General features: G+C 40.7%; 1 protein-coding gene across 5 annotated transcripts in view; it reads right to left on the bottom strand.

Annotated features, from left to right (window-relative positions):
• The window catches only part of LOC134210697 (nuclear hormone receptor FTZ-F1), a 667660-nt gene that overhangs the window by 338594 nt on the left and 311075 nt on the right, over positions 1-17991 (bottom strand). For 2 of the 5 annotated variants that reach the window (XM_062686909.1, XM_062686910.1), the window contains exons 3-4: positions 12965-13024; positions 12659-12871 (exon numbers count right to left, since the gene is read on the bottom strand). In XM_062686909.1, coding sequence (XP_062542893.1) covers positions 12659-12871; positions 12965-13024 — 273 coding nt within the window. Of the gene's footprint in view, positions 1-12658; positions 12872-12964; positions 15183-17991 lie in introns of those variants that run through there. The other 3 variants (XM_062686914.1, XM_062686911.1, XM_062686912.1) reach the window with 3 other exon arrangements.

The following is a 17991-nucleotide window of genomic DNA, read 5'->3' as shown; positions in this document are numbered from 1 at the left end:
TTAATGCTTTGAATATATTTAAATGGATTGCAAAAAAATCGCCCTTATTTTTGATAGTATAAGCCATTTTACGAGACAGATTCGATCAGCTGATCAAAAATTTGAGTGAACCGCGGTCTTTGTTTTGGTAAGTTTGCATGCAAACCATCATCAATTCGTAACCATCATCATCATTTCACTCCATTTTCGCAAATGTTCCTTGTAAAATGTAAATATTAGTGTTAGGTCTCCTGTCATTTGAGCTTTCTATAAAATGGGTTATTGTTCATCTTTTAACATGTGTTCATATCACAATAGGCATTGTTTATAGCGAAATTAAATATAATATTTAATCAGCCCAAGCGTTCCTCCCAAGTTTAGCAGAAGTGGTAAGAATTACAAGCATTATTATTAGACCGAGTGAAGGGTCGATATAGGGATCAACTTCTTGGAGCTCCAAAGGCTTTGTTGGAAGAAGATAAAAACCGTATTGTGAACATTATAATTGATAAGGCCAAAGCCGGTCATCCCGTCGATGGAAAAAGGGCAATCGTTCATGTGGTGGAAGTCGCTAAGAGCATTACAATAGAAGCTGTTTTCAAAAATGGGATACACTATCGAGGTTTGTGCATTTATAATAAATGAATAAAATACAGTACTCATTTAATGCAATTCTTAAAGATGATTTGCCCCTTTTCAGGAAGCGTCATTCAGAGCTGTCTAGAAGAAGCGCAAATAATCTTTCAAAAACTCGTGTTGTTACCAAATAAGACGTGAGAAAATTGTTCAATGGAATAAAGGAATATCAAGATAATTTTCATATCTTGAATGAATCACAGAGGGTTTTTAATATGGATGAAAGTGCATTTGCTTTGGTTCCTAAGAAACTGCGTGTTCTAGCTCCGAAAGGTTTCAAAAATGTTCAATCTATATCTGCCAATAGTGAAAGTTATACCGTACTTGGCAGCATCTGCAGATGAAAATCTTGCGCCGCCATTAATATTATTTCCATACAAAGCTCGTTTACCATCCGATGTGGTACTAAGTGTACTCCGTGGGGAGTCGGAAGGATTCTGGATGGATTCTGGACGTTTTATGTTTCGAAAAGTTATATTTCGAAAGTGTTCCAACCTTGGGCAGTAAAACGAAATAAATGATTTCCGATATTGCTGTTTATGGGTGGTCACGCTTCCCAAGGAAATGGAAATACCCGATCGAAACAAATTGTGCACACACCAGTTTCAGAGTATTGATTTAAATTTGAGAATAAAATTCCCTGACTTTCCAGATCATTTCTTCAAAAATTCCAGGGATGGAAAATGTTTTTTTTTTTCAATTCCTAGAAGTATATGAAAATTTCTACATGTTTGAATCTTTGAAGCATATGAGTTCCTGAGTTACTTTAAGCCTAACCTAGAAGCAGAACAATAAGGATTTATAGAAAAACGTAGGTAATTCTGGTCGTTCACATAGATTCAAGTAAATGTGCAGAACTCCTGATAGGTTATCATAATTCAGCTTTATGTACTCACATCTTTCTAAAATTAGCTCCAATTAATGTTACAAACTAGGTGCCTTTATCCACCATCGGTGACTCTCACGGATTCTTGGAGTCGCCTTCAGATTTCTTCAAGATTACTGGCGGACTTCTTCAAATCGTTAAAGTTTTCATTACCTTTCTGAAAATTTATGTGAAACCTTGTTTCTTTTGACACGACGACGACAATCGTGGGAGCTTCTAGAAATCCTTCTATTTCCGTTAAAAAAAAACTAACGGATGAGGTATTTTCGTGGACATTGAGAATGCTCCATTGACAGTTACGGAGTAAGAATTCTTATGCATTCTCTGTGGAGTTTACAAGCATTTTTATAAGCAAGAAAATTAAGAAGGAACATCTGATAGAGTTTTTTTTTAAGAACTCGTGGAAGATGTTTGATGTTAGAAGAAACAGCTAATCATTGAATTGTATATTATGTACATACTGGTAAGCCATGACTTTATAAATAAATTATATTATTATTTGTCCAAACCTAGTCCAAACTAGACGTACTTTCATTAGGTTTTGGGCCCAGGAAAATTTCCATAGCAAAAACTGTTTGGAAGAAAAAAAACATTTTTTTTTCAAGCCGATTCAAGATGACCGATCCAACTGGCCGAGGGGCTCAAAGTCAGGCAATTGGAAATGGTGAATATGCTGGTGCACAAGCTGGCGGTACAAAATTACCCGGTGGCCTTGTTTCGTTGCACACGAGGGAAGTTCTTCGTGGATCCGAAAATTACAACTCCTGGGCGTTTTCAACCAAAATGGTGCAAACCATCCGTCAACATGTCGATGTTAAACTTCCGAACAATTGCCTCGAAAATGATATTCATTTTTAAAAAAATAGAGATATCATACCTCAATTTTAGACTTATGTTAACTAGTACTATTAGCTAACAACTCCAAACTCCAACTTTGTGAAAGCTGGCAACGTTTTTTTAAAATTTCGTGAATTTCGGATATCTGACCCAATGGGCAATTCCGATATAACTACTTAGTCAGTGAATCCCATAATAAACTTCAAGATAATGTGTTTCGCCTTTCTAAACAACTTTGTGGCATATGATGTTTCTCCATATGTCTCAGATTCAGTTAGAATAAGCTTAACTTGTGGTCTCATGTATACTGTCATTGGCATAAATTTTATATTAAATTTGTTTTAACCAAAATCTATGCTTCCAGGACTTATCCTAGCATTTTCTAGATCGGCAACACTTCTTTTTCGGCAGTCTCTCAGACGCGTTTTATGGTTTACCAAATCATTAACTTTTTAAGAGCGGTTTTTCAGACGCACCTTGTGAATTTCCAAACCACAACCAATTTACCATCGGTTTTCCAATTTCAGACACGCTTTGTGATTTCCCAATCCATTCCAGCGGTCTTCCTGACGCGCTTCGTGATTTTCCATACCACAATCCATTTTCCAGCGGTCATCCCGACGCGCTTTGTGATTTTCCAAACCACAATCCGTTTCCCAGCGGTCTTCCAGACGCGCTTTGTGATTTTCCAAACCACAATCCATTTCCAGCGGTCGTTCCGACACGCTTTGTGATTTTCCAAACCACAATCCATTTCCAGCGGTCGTTCCGACGCGCTTTGTGCTTTTCCAAATCACAATCCATTTTCCAGCGGTCATCCCGACGCGCTTCGTGATTTTCCAAATGCAATGCATTAAAATACAAACCACATTGGTTATAATTCCTTTCAAACCACTAAATACTGTATTTTTCGAACATTAAACACTTGAATTCAACTCACCTTTTAAAATCAGCGTCAGTATTCAAAAAACAACCTGGCAGGATCGCCAAAATGTGTGGCTCCAAATGGATGGAGCTAAATGCGTTGACAGCAGCTCTCCGTCCGTGCGTGTGCACGCCACGGAGATCTGACAAGAAGAGGCCGAGTCATGGCTTGCTGCTTACCGATTGACACGCTGAGGTAGTAATATATAATCACACGCTGATGGTAACTTACTCAAACCCCACAGGACTCATCAAGAAGCGGACCTGGGACCTGGGACAACCTGCGAAATACTTTCGAGGACAGCGGTTCAACTCGACGGATTGGACTTTTAAGGAAGCTAACGGGCATTCGATTGGTTGGGACAGAGAGGGACGATGACGTTATTTGTCAGTCCCCCCAGGAATCAGTAGTGGAAATCTGTGAACCTTACTCACAAAAAGAGAAATAGGCAATGCGAAATACTCGCGAACATTTGTTTTGCTCTTTTCTTGCCTATCTACTACTCGCAGAGAAAACAAAAAAAGGAACTCCGATTAATGTTCGTGAAGCTTCGCGAGTCATTCGGGTTTATTTGCAAAAAGTCATAAAACGACCTCGGAACATGTTTTTCACAGATGTTCGAGCAAGAACACAATAAATTCTTTAATGTTATTGCGTTTATGTCAAGTAAAATTTATCTATTGTATTCGAAGTAAACACAAATACTAGCGACCGCAAACAAAATACTGCCCTGCTTTTTATCTTTGCTCTGCCCGTACTCGCGAACGCGCCAGAAAAATGCAGGCAGTAGGTTCGCGCGAGTGTGGCATTTTTGGTAGGCCCATTTAAACTCTTTTCTTACTCATGAAGCGAGTATTTCCACCACTGCCAGGAATACGTCAACAAAATCATGCTGATATACAACCAGCTGGCTGAGGTAGGCCTCAAGGTGATCTTGGGTAACTATTTGAGTTGTATAAGATCAGTGGGAGAGTAAAATAGAGAACTAGTGGCACGCAGTGCTGATCTGCGCCACCTTAGTAAAGTCTAGCTCCTTGGATAAAACCGGCGTGAAGTGCTTTCGTTGCAAAAAGTTTGGACGTTTTGCCTCGGAATGCCTGAAGGAAGCAAGAGGGAAGCAGAGAGGGAAGCGTGGTACCCATAAAGGACATGCGGCGTTTTTTGCTGCCAATTCTGTGTGGACGTCTTAAGCGAAGAATGGCGATTAGTTTTTCGATTCTGGTGCAACTAATCATTTGTGTTGGAACAAAGCCATGCTGGAAAATTCACGGGTCGTGTCAGCAAGGATCAACGTAGCAAATAATGCGGAAGTCTCTGTTGTGGCGGAAGGATCAGTGAAACTGAAAGCAGATTGTGGAGATGCAGTTTGGGACCTTACAATGAACGAAGTACTATGTGTTCCAGATTAAGCGATTAATTTACTCTCCGTGAGCAAGGTGTGTCAGAAAGGATTCAAAACAGTGTTCATGAAGGAGAAGTGCAAAGTAATTAACCCCAACAACGAAGTAGTTGCAATTGGTCGTGAAATAAACGATCTTTACAGGTTGTCCGAAGCTAAGAGGCCTGTTGTGAATTTGGTATGCACCGTGTATCCAAGGTAAGCATTGTCGTCAGCCGTTCAAAGCAAGAGGGCACCGAGAGGAGCACGTGTTGGAACTCATCCACTCGGATTTGTGCGGCCCTATGGAAACGGAATCGATAGGGGGTAGTCGTTATTTTTTGCCTTTCTCGTATACTAAGTATACGTAAAGGCTATATGTTCACTCCAAAAACAAACTTTTTATAGAAGGCTCGGAGACCCATAGTGTTATATACCAATCGACTCAGCTCGACGAATTGAGGTGATGTCTGTGTGTGTGTGTGTATGTGCGCACCAAAAGACCAAAAAGTTTAGCTCACTTTTTTTGCACTTACCCTCAACCAATTTTCTCGAAACAGGTTGCATTCGACGCAGTATACTGCCCCATTGTTTCCTATTGAAAATTGGCCGGATCGGACTATGGGCTTGGAAGTTATGGCCAAAATACTTTTCCTCATAAAAAAGCGCGTAAAAAAGTCTAGCTCACTTTTAATGCACTTACCCTAAACGGATTCCCTCACAACAGGCTGCATTCGACGCAGTATCTTACTCCATTGTTTCCTATCGAAAATTGGACGGATCGGACAATGGGTTTGGTAGTTATGGCCAAAATACTTTTCCTCATAAAAAAGCGCGTAAAAAAGTCTAGCTCATTTTTAATGTACTTACCCAGAACGGATTCCCTCACAACAGGCTGCATTCGACGCAGTATACTGCCCCATTGTTTCCTATTGAAAATTGGACGAATCGGCTTGGTAGTTATGGCCAAAATACTATTTTTTACCGCACGAGAAAGGCATCATCACCGCTAGGTGGATTAATCTGGGTTTTTTAACTTTCATCGACGATGCCAGTCGGAAAACAGTGGTATATTTTTTGAAGTCCAAAACAGAAGTGCTCGAGGCTTTTGAAGACTATAAAACTTTTGCGGAAAATCAAACGGGAGCAAAGATCAAGCGCATACGAACTGACAACGGCAAGGAATGCGTTAATTGAAGTTTTCAAATCTCTCTAAAAACGGAATCAATCACGAAACATCAGCTCCGTATAACCTGGAGCAAAACGGTTTAGTGGAAAGAATGAATCGAACGTTAGTCGAAAGAGCGCGAAGTATGCTGTTCGATGCAAATTTGGACAATCGTTTTTGGGCAGAAGCAGTCGCAGTTCCATCGCATGTGGTCAATCGTTCGCCGCCAAAGAGACTGTTGGTAAGTTCTCTGGAAAGCGGCCGGATGTATCACATCTTCGCGTATTTGGAGCTGAAGTGATGGTGCATGTACCGAAGGAAAAGCGGAAGAAATGGGCTAGGAAGTCTGTAGAGTGTATTTTCGTTGGTTGTAGCGAAGGTTCAAAATCGCCGAGATGTAATTTTCCTCGATGAATGTCAGATAAAACGCTATGTGACAACAAGTGAGCCATCAAGAGACAACGTGGAAGGAAGTGAGTTGAAGATTCAAATTGGATCAACCGATGGTGACAATCAATCCGCTGATGAAAAAGATGGTGAGAATGAACTTGACGAAACGTTCTATAGCGATGCACATTCCGTAGTCGATGAGGAGTCAGAATCTTCCGTGCTCCCTCCACAACCAGAGAATCAACAATCTTTGATAAGGCGCAGTGCGAGGGAGCACACCATCCCAGGCAAGTATCGAGAATATATTATGAGCTGTAATACTTTTCCTAAAAGGCGTTCCCAACCCGAACAGATCTGGTCCTTGAACACAGTCATCGAACCAGAGACGTTTCGTAAAGCGATTATTGTTTAAAAACCAAACATGGGAATTAGTTGATCTACCGAACCTCTACGCTGCAAGTGGGTCTACAAAGTGAAGACAAATTCGGATGGATCAGTGGAGCGATACAAAGCTCGCCTTGTTATCAAAGGTTTTTCTCAAATCAAAGGCGTCGATTATGATGAAACGTTTTCACCTGTAGTTCGGTACGCTACTATTCGGTACTTGATGTCGATGTCGTCAACATGAAACTTTAAATCCATCAACTTGATGCAGTGACAGCATTTTTACAAGGAGATCTAAATGATGAAGACATTTATAAGATTGAAGGTGGCGTAGTCATTATCGTGGCTGTGTACGTAGACGACTTGTTGGTGTTTTCGAATTGGATTAACCGATGGTGACAATCAATCCGCCGATGAAAAAGAAGATTCCTTGACATATTTTTTGCATGAATCCCTCTAATGTAAAAACATTTAAATTCTAATTTGAGTAAATACCATACAATTTATCAAGTTTTTGGAGCGGAGCCTTTGAAAAAATCCACTGAACATCCATCGAGGAACTCCAGGATAAAAACTATCGAGAGAGTTCTTGGAAAAACCTTTGGGATTTTCTTTGTATGTTTCAGGGAGAAGTCTGAATTAATTTGGAAAATTGTGTGCAAGGAAGATTTATCATAAGAAGACTCCCTAAAGCATTTCCACTGAAGTAATTTATGGACGAAATTCTCTAACATCAACCAGAATATTTCCTGATAAAAAAGTTTTATAAACATCAAAACCAGCGAAAACTGAAACATTGCCGTTGACAACAACATTGTTCTCCTTTTGCGTCCGAGTATCTTCACTTACGCACATGAGGTAGACCATATGATGCTGTTATCTACTATCATTCTCACTAGCCCTACCAATAATTTGACCACCTAAGGACATGAGGATAGGTCAATGACTTTATACGCCCATCATCAAATGGAAGTTCACGAAATGTTTTTCAAAAATTATCTACAGAATATTGTTTAGAGATGATGCCGATGCTATGGAGTGCCATCATAGGTCCACAAAGATAGTATTTGGCGTTTTCTTTAAACAAGCTTTAAAATATCTAGTTGTTGGTTGTAGGTCGAACATTTTTGATGATTGTTTGTTCAACGGTTCTGAACTATGAACGGTCGACGGTCACACAAAAAAAGGTTGTGTGTTGCCACTTTCACAGATTTCATCCGATCAGGACTTGATTAAAGTTCTTAGATTATGATATATTTATATCGCATTTCACAAGTTACTATTAATATTAAAAGCCTAAAAGATGCATGGCAACATAAATCGTACCTTCTGCAAAAACATATTATTCTTCTCATCGAAATCAAGACAACTTTGCGTGATCTCGAAATTCTATGATATTGAGACATCTCAGATTGAGACTCTATATCTTAAGTTTCGATGACTTTCACATCGGCGGCAAAATTTTACTAGCGACCGACAAATGCTCCACAGTAAAATTGAATTACCGAAGAGGGCTCGAATTTTACTGTATTATGCGAAGAGCTGTGTAATAAGTAGAAGCATAAGTACTAGAACGATAGTGGCGCTGTAGTCATTTGAATTATTTTGCCAAACTATGCTTCAACAAGCTTCAATTGATCAGAATTTATGACGCATGTTGTAGTGCATGTTTGGATTCCTCACCAACATCGGTTTGACACTTGTAGTACCGGTACTTTGGCTGCCAGATCGAAGTAACCTAGATGTTAGATGTTATACTTTTGAATCAACTGTGCCGAGGCGCAATAGCCTGCCGATATTCTATCTGTAAATTATGATTAAAATAGCTCCCAATTGACTTTGCCGTCAAAAATTTTAGCCGAATGCATTGGCTCTACCGAATTATTTTTAAGACTAACTTTTCCCAAGAACTCATGTCATACCAGAATAGGATTTCGGCAAAAATGTTAGATCTTTGGGAAAATTGCAGGGCTGTTACAACAGTCGCGGATTTCGCGATTTTCGCGTTTTTCGCGAATTTCGCGGATTTACCCTTCCAGTCGCGAAAATCGCGGTTCCGTCAAATATTGTCGCGAAAATCGCGGATTTATGATTACACTCTCGCGAAAATCGCGATTTCCCTCAATTTAATTTTAGGATTAGTTCAACATGTAATTTATATGAGCGTTTGCAAAATAGGCAACTCGTCGAGATCCAAACACATGGTGTTTGAATAATCTTTCAATAGTTGGTTTAAGCGGACACATAGAAAGTCTGTCGAATTATCAGATCGATCATATTGCATTTCTGGATTACCGAAATGCCGGGAGCTATTTATTTTATTGCTTGGAACTTTTGTACTGCCAATTGCGGTATTACAATGCATAGAGCTGCATCATACGCAGTAATATTCACACCTGCAACTGCCGGAACGGAACTGATACCTGATCGAAGCTCTCTTTATTGAGGTGTTTTGAAATTTATAAATTTAGGTTCAACGCCAATGCGGAAAGGAATTAGAAGGATTTAGCCATTTTAATTAAGAGGAAGGCCGGATTAGAAGGACCGTCTTGCGAGTCAACCAAGGGCTTCGCCAGTTATTTAAATTAAAATTTACCACATTAAAATGATTTTAAGGATAAAATTTGGTAAAAAAAAAACACAAAAACACTAATAAAATAGACAAAAATTGCAATGATAGGGTCCGACGGCTCCGGCTTCTCCCTGAGGACTGGAATTGTGGGGCTCCTGCCGCTTTGTTTAGCTTTTTTTTTGTAAGGGTGGTGCAAATATGGTTCATCTGTTCTCCGGTGGTATGTTAACTTGCTGCTGAAGGATTGATGTCTAGGTTGGGAATGCCACATTTTGACCATTCTCGCCAATATTAGCTGCCAAACAGAAAATCGTTGTGGATTGTTCGACCTTTCTTTTTGTGAGAAAGGATCAGATTGCCTTTCAATGGTTGGGGCGATATTCAGAAATCCGAATATCGTCGGTTGAACGAGAGGTTTTTTTAATTGCCCGACAATCAGTTGCGTCTAGTTTTGTACCATGCACTATGACTATTGCAGGCATCTCATTCAAACCATTCAGTATTCATCATTTGTTCTATTATGCATTCCAAAAGCTTTTTGGTAGGCTAGTTTTTATTCCATTACCTCCGCTTCAAAATTCCTCGCTGTTCTTATATCCATTGAGAGTTCGTTCTTGATTACTCAGTTGCAGCAAACTGTCTAACTGAACATGAGCCTTGAGACTTCAAACGAATCCAACGATGAATAGGACATACGACGTTGTAATGCTCACTATAGATGGCAAAACGCCATCGTATACGCAGTCTACCATAGAAGACAACGGCCACTTCTGAGATGTCTAGTGCATGTTATCTTCGCTGGACGCTCTTCCGTGAAATGAACAATGTGTCGAGTCTGCCGTGTTGTATAAGCTTAGCAATACCCATCCATTATCTCAAACGTAGTGATAATGACATCATTTTTCAAATCCTGAATATTATCCAAGTTCTTAAAAATTCGCAGGCCTTAGAACCGTTCCTGTTCACCTCTGGTTTGATTTCGCCTGAGTGTTTTTAAATCAGATTCGTCAGGCTTTGCTCGGGCCTCTGCAGAGTTCTGTAGAGAATCGCTTGCTTTAAAAAAATTGGTCTTATATTATTTCCTAACTGGCGGATTTATGGAAGTACATAATGCAATGACTGAGCAATAAATAGCTTGACGGATTATTGATGCGTCCTTGTAAAACGATAGTAGAGATTAGAATAATACTATATAGCGTACTAAAAAGTATAATTCAAATATAGCCCTTGATCTAACTAGTATTTACCTATGACAACAGACTGACATCTGCACAACTTACTTATAAAGAAATGCAATGATACAACATCGATCAAATGGGGGGTTTCCCGGCAACATTAAAAATTGCATTACTTCCGGGCATGCAGTTTTAGATATTACATAAATTAGTGAATGTTCTTTCTTTTTGTTTTATATTGACGAATATGCCAATAGATTAAAAGCAAAAATATTTAAAAAAAATTAAAATTATAAAACGTGTAATTATAAGTAAGAAACCATATTTTTGTTAGTCGCGGATTTGTTTTTACAGTCGCGGTTTTCAATTTGCTAGTAGCGGATTTCGCGGATTGGAATTCGATTAGTTTGTAACAGCCCTGAAATTGATCTTAAATAAATTAAGCCAATTAAGCCAATAAAAATGGACAGAAAGGGACAACTTCTTGTGAACCTAAAGACGGCCCTAACCTTGGCTTTATCATGATTTGTGCCAGAGAATAAACAGTTGATTAAATCAACTGAAAATTATTACTTTATTAATGCTGAAGCGGAGTGTGGTTTTCGCTTTTGTCTGCAATAATCTTTTAGTTGAGCATTGTGTTTTTGAACTTTGGTTTCTAACGGGATGCATTTTTCCAAATTAAGTCTAAAGCTACCTGCATTTAACAAAGACGACTGCTCGGTAACCTGTTTTAGTTACATTAGGCGGCTGACAGTCCTATATCTGGATCGTTGCCACGATGTTTGATTGGCGAGACTTGACACAGGCTCTAGTGAGATGTCAGCAACATGGAGACAAAGTGACAATCGAACACCTTATGTAAATTTGCCAAGGGAAATCGTATTTTTTTATTATGAAAGATTATTTTTACTTTCAAAAACAAAGAGCACCAGATTAAGTTAGAACCAAAAACGATATGATCGGAGACCTGCAAGCAGACCATCGACGCTTGGACATCGACTGGACTCAACTGAATATTGTTTAGTAACCGACCATTTTGTTAGCCGAAACTCGATTCAAATTTCTAAGCCAAGTCGGTGAATAAAAATAAATGTGGCATAATGCGTCTCTATTCTGATGTCTATTATAAAATTACTGAACCAGAAAGCAAATACTTTATTCCCTGATCAGGATATTTGCCCAATATAGTCAAAATGATCTGCAAGCAATGTCTGTGGGTTAAGTAAACTCTCGTATAACTTAATAACAAAAAATGAATTGAATTGAATAGAACTGAATTTCAAGACAAACTTCTAAAAAATTCGCAGGAAAGCGTAATTTTGTTACAGTATTTTTTTTTTCAAATTGTCAAGTTTAAATGAAATCAAGTAGCAATTGATTGACATCAAATATTTACATTGATATGGAAATGCTAATATCATCTTCACAACTTAGACGTACAATGTTCATGATAGAATTAGAGGCGAAAGTATAGAATTGATAGTTCCGTTAGGATATGGCATTATGGCGGGCATGAAGAATGTTTTTATCAGTAGCGTATCCTTAACCTCAATCTACCTGTGCACTGGACTTAAATTTAAGGAATTGGTGTGCGAAAACGCATAGAATTACTAGATTTTGATTAGTTTAAATGACTCTGATAATTTTATTTTCCATTTGGACTGTCAAAATATCAAAATTTTTATTTTTTGGGTCAGTGCACAGGTAAAAAGTGAGGTTACGCGACGCCACTGTTTTTTATAGAAGTCGATTTAAGCGGAGGGCAAGTCGAAGTCGAGCGGAGGGCAATATTTGTGATGGCACATATTGCACGACCTTCCTTCTGCCAAACTCCCATATGAAGGGGGAGGGAAGCATATCAGTGTGGAAGCTGATATATCTCCACTGGCTTTATTTGAATAATTTCAATCGATTTTTCGGGATGATTAGTAGATTAAAACAATTTTCAAATCTGATCGAATATGTAAGAATTTAAGGAAAAAGCAAATCATTCATTCCTAATTATAAAGCTTTCTTCAGACTCCTGATCTATAACAATGTGTATATCATGTTTTTGTTATTCTTTAATCTCAAAGACATTTACTGAGCTTGGTACAGACTTATGGAAATAGCCTCTGGCACCCCTGAACAAATTACCATAAAACATCGCATTTCCTCACATTTCGGATAAACAACGCAATTGCATCGATCATCACTGTTTACTCCGTTGAAACTGGGAGCAAAGTCCACGCACTGCAGGATTGATTCATTCCCCTTCGGATATTTTCGAATTTTTCTAAATACAATTTCAAGAGATTAGAAAACGAAACAAACAGCGCTACTCACCTTCTAGCTTCATGCCGACCTCGAGACACTTCTGGAAGCGACAGTACGGGCAGCGCTTGCGCTGGGTCTTGTCGATGTGGCACTGCCGCTCGGCGACGCAGGTGTAGACCTTCTTGTTCTGGACGGTACGCTTGAAGAAGCCCTTGCACGATTCGCACGTCAGCAGTCCGTAGTGGTAGCCTGAAACTTTGTCACCGCACACCGGGCACAGTTCTTCAATGAAATATTTAAAATCAGTTTGATCGCATTGGATGGCGGATACGACATTAAGGTTATTGAGACTGGTCGGCTCAATGGCGGTAGTACCTGACGGGGGGATCGCGAGATAGTTCGACTGCGTTTGGGAGATGTTGTCGTGGTAGCCACCTGCGGAGAACATGTACGGAGAATCGAAGTTGTAGAGCGAGTAGCTGTTGGCCGCGGCGAGGGCCTGCTGCGAGGACTGCATGCCCTGTTGCTGCGCCTGTTGGGAGCCGACCCCCACGGTGTTCCCGGTGGCGCCGGATTGGCTGTGGTGATGATTGTTGTTGTTATTGCTAGTGTTGTTGTTGTTGTGCGACGGGATCGGTGATTGGGACGTAAGGCTTAACGACGTGGTATTGTTGTTGTTGATGCTGCTGCTGTTGTTGTTGTTGTTGTTGTTGAGATGTCCGACGACGGCGCCGAGGAGGTTCCCGGCGTTGGAGGACCCTCCGGTAGACATACCGTAGCCACCGTATTGTGGCGGTGGCATGGATTGTCCGCCGGACATGCTGTTGCTGTTGCTGCCCTGACCGGACAACGACAGGAGCTGGGTCGCAGTGTTACCAGCGCCACCGTGCGGCGGTGGGCTGGTTGAATCGTTGATCATCGAGTACTGCGACATGTTAAGCGACATAAACACTGCCGAATTCTGGTGATCCATGTCTAATAACATTTCTTCTCACTTTTTTGTTTAAATTGTTGGTCGGTGTTTTTTTTTAATTTTCTTAAGAACTTTTTTATTTTTGATTTGTTTGATCTTTTGTGCACTGAACACAAAAACCTTTTTTCTTCTCGAGGACGGATTCTTACTTTTGATTTGCGGGTTGCCAATTGGGTTTCTTTACACTAAGATCGTGCTTTCAGCACAAACGGATCCATGCGTTGTTTGCTTCTTGCTTGTAGGTCAGTTAACAGTGCAGTTGAGGTGCTACCACTATAAATTTTCTTAACGATAAAATAACTATTGGATTTTTCACTTATGCCTCTAAAAATGACCATTCACCCTTACTTAACAGTAGATTGGACTTATCCGCTAGTAAACACACAATCACAAATTCGTAGCTTGAACCCTTTTTAAGGGAGGATTTTTTGCACTTATGGGTTTTAGTTTTGCGTTTCTTCTTCACTTCGTCAGATTATTTTTGTAACTGATTTCTTCTTACATAAAAGCCGCCAGTTTACACTTTGTGCCACTTTGAACTCTTTATTTTGTTTTCATGCAGTATTGCGTATTTTTGACAACACCATTTAACACTTATTTCCAAGGGTCGTTGTTGTTATTGGGTTTAATCATAAAAATGTGTTTTGCGGATCTTCAGGCTACTTTCACACTACTCTTCATAAATTTTTATAACTTTTAAGAAACTTGTCTTCCTATGTCAAACACCGACGCCGAAGACCTTTGGACATTCGTGTTGATCACGCACCGTAACTGTAGTATGCGTAGACGAAAGACGATTCTTGAGTTTGCAGAAACTGCTCCATCGATGGGACATCTTCGTACTTCACACTTGAGAGCTTCTGCTGTAAGCTGGTTCAGTAATCCTTGTATGAAATCAGTACTTCAGGTCATTGCAAACCACACATTTATCACACACTATTCCGAGTAATCCAGCTGCCTGCGGAGAGGTAGATTTAATCCGTTTAGACTGCGGGAATGAGTTTAGCACCAATTTCCAACTGCGAAGCTCTTCGAAAGAATCTCGACAAACGCGCGTATCACACTTTCATATCATAAGCTTTTTGAACAAGTTTGGGAGGTTTTCCAGCACTTGAGGGACTTGGTCAGGAGCACTTGGTAACTCTTTCTTCCTTTTCGGTAACTGCTATCCGATTTAATCGGGGGACACTCGAATCAGCTTGGTCGAATGCAGGACGAATCCCACCAAAACAAAACCGGGAGGCTAATAAACTATGGCGATCACTAGAATTGTGCGTAGCTTCACGTTGCGAACCTTAGATATGGTCTTGGACACTTCTTGCACACCACTTGGATAGACGTTCGACTGCGCCGCGCGCGTTCTTCCAACAGGCCTCTGAAGAAGCTCAGCCCTGTTGGAGCGTTGATGGTTTTCGAGGGTACGCGCGTTCTTTGGGAAGGCTCGCGGTGTGGCGCACGATCAGCGGAGGACAGCGACGAGAATTACGACTTACGGCAAACATGGGCTACGATATACTAACTGCAACTACTTGACAAAATAATAATAAAATCCGCTTTTTCGAGAATCCGTCCGAAAACATCGGCGACTGTTTTTCGTGTGACCGCACTCCGGTTGTCTTGCCCATCGGCACGCCAGGCCTGGTGGTGCTGCTGCTGCTGCTGTTGCTGCTTACTACGACTTCGGTCTTTTTTCGTCGTTTTCGCTTTCGTCGTGGGGCTCTCCTTCTCTTTGTGTGTGCCGCTCACGAGTGCCATGCGCGCGCCTCGTCCGCTGCCTGCCTGCCTGCCTGGGGAAGGAAGAACGCACGCGGTCGGTCGGGTCGGGTCGGTGAGTGAGTTACCAAGCGGCCATCAGCAGGCAGTCGAGCAGAGTCAGGCAGTTTTTGCGGTGCATTTGACACAGTTCGGAATCAAGAGCGGCAATAACATCATCATCAACAGCATCAGCAGCAGCAGCAGTGGCACACAAAAAAGTATGACACACTCTCGCTCTCATTGGCCCACTTTTTGGGGCTCGCGCGTCGTCGTCGTGCGGCGTATGCACGCAAACACTCGCACACACATCGACGATAGCCTGAATTCTCACGCCTCACGCGGGTGTGTTGAAGAAAAATCGGAACGCGTGAGGGTGGGGGAGTCCGATGGGGCGCTCGGCGTTGATCGAAATTTAGAACTTAGAAGGTCAGCTGTGGCACTATCTCAATAAATCAAACTCTTGTTTGCTGATTTATTGACAAATATACTTAAAAATGATAAATATATGCAGCTACTGTGCTTATGTTGCTTTTAAAACTTAAAATGATTTTATTGACTTTTCTCATACCGTACCAATATCAACATAATTAATGATCCAAGTTTTTCGTCGACTGAGTCAGAATGCAATCAATGTTTTGTATTTATAAATTCGTAGAGCGAAAAGTCAAACAAAGATCTTGGAACGATGAGATATCGCTTCGTTTTTAAGTTTTGAATACTAATAGAAATAAAATACAGTCTCTGCGGGATGTCTATTTCGATACTCAGCATCTGAATGGCAGAGCTTAATACAATTACGAAAATGCAAATCATATCATAGACTTTGGATTGCATATGAAAATAGTGCAATGTAGTTTGTATTCAAATTGTCAATCAAAACATCTTATAATTTGGAACTACCGAGTGGCCTTTTGTATTATTGTAAAACAACCTTTTAAAAACCCCTGCATTTCTAAAACAAAATTCGACGCACTATTTTAAGAATATTCTTAAACTAGTTCTAGATTTAAGCGCCTTAAATCGATTTCGAAATTGTCGTGAATCCGGTTCGTATTCGTCTCGAATTGCGCTCGGATTCGTCTCAAATTATGTTTGGATCTGTCAAGCTTCTCTTTCAGAATCTTGAATCGCGCTAGAATTCGACTAGAATCTCGCTCTCTGTACCGAAACCCGTACTCTGTTCAAGCATGGATTCGCCTCGAATCATGCTCGAATTTGTCTCGAATCCCGTTCGTATTCACCTCAAATCGCACTCGGATACGTTTCGAACCCCGCACGATTTTTTTGAATCCCCTTCGAATTTATTTCGAGTCCCATGCGTATTCGTCTGCCGTAATCAGAAAAAGTGACGTTTGCGTCAAACTACAACATGCATGTTTTCCATACTCGATGAATACTTGCGAAAAAGGCGTATACGTCACTTTTTCAGATTACGGCGGCGCACAAATATACCTCGAAGGTCACTCCTTTTGTTTCGAATCCTGTTCGGATTCGTTTCGAATCCTGTTCGGATTAGTTTTAAATTCTGTTCGGATTCGTTTCGAATCGTATTCGGACTCATTTCGAATTCTAACCGGATTAGACTCGACTCTTAATCAGATTCGTTTCGAATCCTGTTCGGATTCGTTTCAAATCCTGCTCGGATTCGTTTCAAATCCTGTTCGGATTCGTTTCGAATCCTGTTTGGATTCGTTTCGAATCCTGTTCGGATTCGTATCGAACCCTATTCGGATTTGTTTCGAATCCTATTCCGATACGTTTCGAATCCTATTCGGATTCGTTTCGAATCCTATTCGGATTCGTTTCGAATCCTATTCGGATTCGCTTCGAATCCTATTCGTTTCGAATCCCGTTCGGATTCGTTTCGAATCCCGTTCGGATTCGTTTCGAATCCCGTTCGGATTCGTTTCGAATCCCGTTCGGATTCGTTTCGAATCCCGTTCGGATTCGTTTCGAATCCTGTTCGGATTCGTTTCGAATCCCGTTCGGATTCGTTTCGAATCCCGTTCGGATTCGTTTCGAATCCCGTTCGGATTCGTTTCGAATCCCGTTCGGATTCGTTTCGAATCCCGTTCGGATTCGTTTCGAATCCCGTTCGGATTCGTTTCGAATCCTGTTCGGATTCGTTTCGAATCCTGTTCGGATTCGTTTCGAATCCTGTTCGGATTCGTTTCGAATCCTGTTCGGATTCGTTTCGAATCCTGTTCGGATTCGTTTTGAATCTTGTTCGGATTTGTTTTGAATCCTGTTCGGATTCGTTTCGAATGCTGTTCGGATTCGTTTCGAATCCTGTTCGGATTCGTTTCGAATCGTGTTCGGATTCGTTTCGAATCCTGTTCGGATTCGTTTCGAATCCTGTTCGGATTCTTTTCGAATCTTGTTCGGATTCGTTTCGAATCCTGTTCGGATTCGTTTCGAATCCTGTTCGGATTCGTTTCGAATCCTGTTCGGATTCGTTTCGAATCCTGTTCGGATTCGTTTCGAATCCTGTTCGGATTCGTTTTGAATCCTGTTCGGATTCGTTTCGAATCCTTTCAGGATTCGTTTCGAATCCTTTCAGGATTCGTTTCGAATCCTGTCCGGATTCGTTTCGAATCCTGTTCGGATTCGTTTCGAATCCTGTTCGGATTCGTTTCGAATCCTGTTCGGATTCGTTTCGAATCCTGTTCGGATT

The sequence above is a fragment of the Armigeres subalbatus genome, chromosome 2 (assembly GCF_024139115.2).
Source record: "Armigeres subalbatus isolate Guangzhou_Male chromosome 2, GZ_Asu_2, whole genome shotgun sequence".
Taxonomy (NCBI): domain Eukaryota; kingdom Metazoa; phylum Arthropoda; class Insecta; order Diptera; family Culicidae; genus Armigeres; species Armigeres subalbatus.
This window is presented reverse-complemented; position numbering and strand designations above follow the sequence as displayed.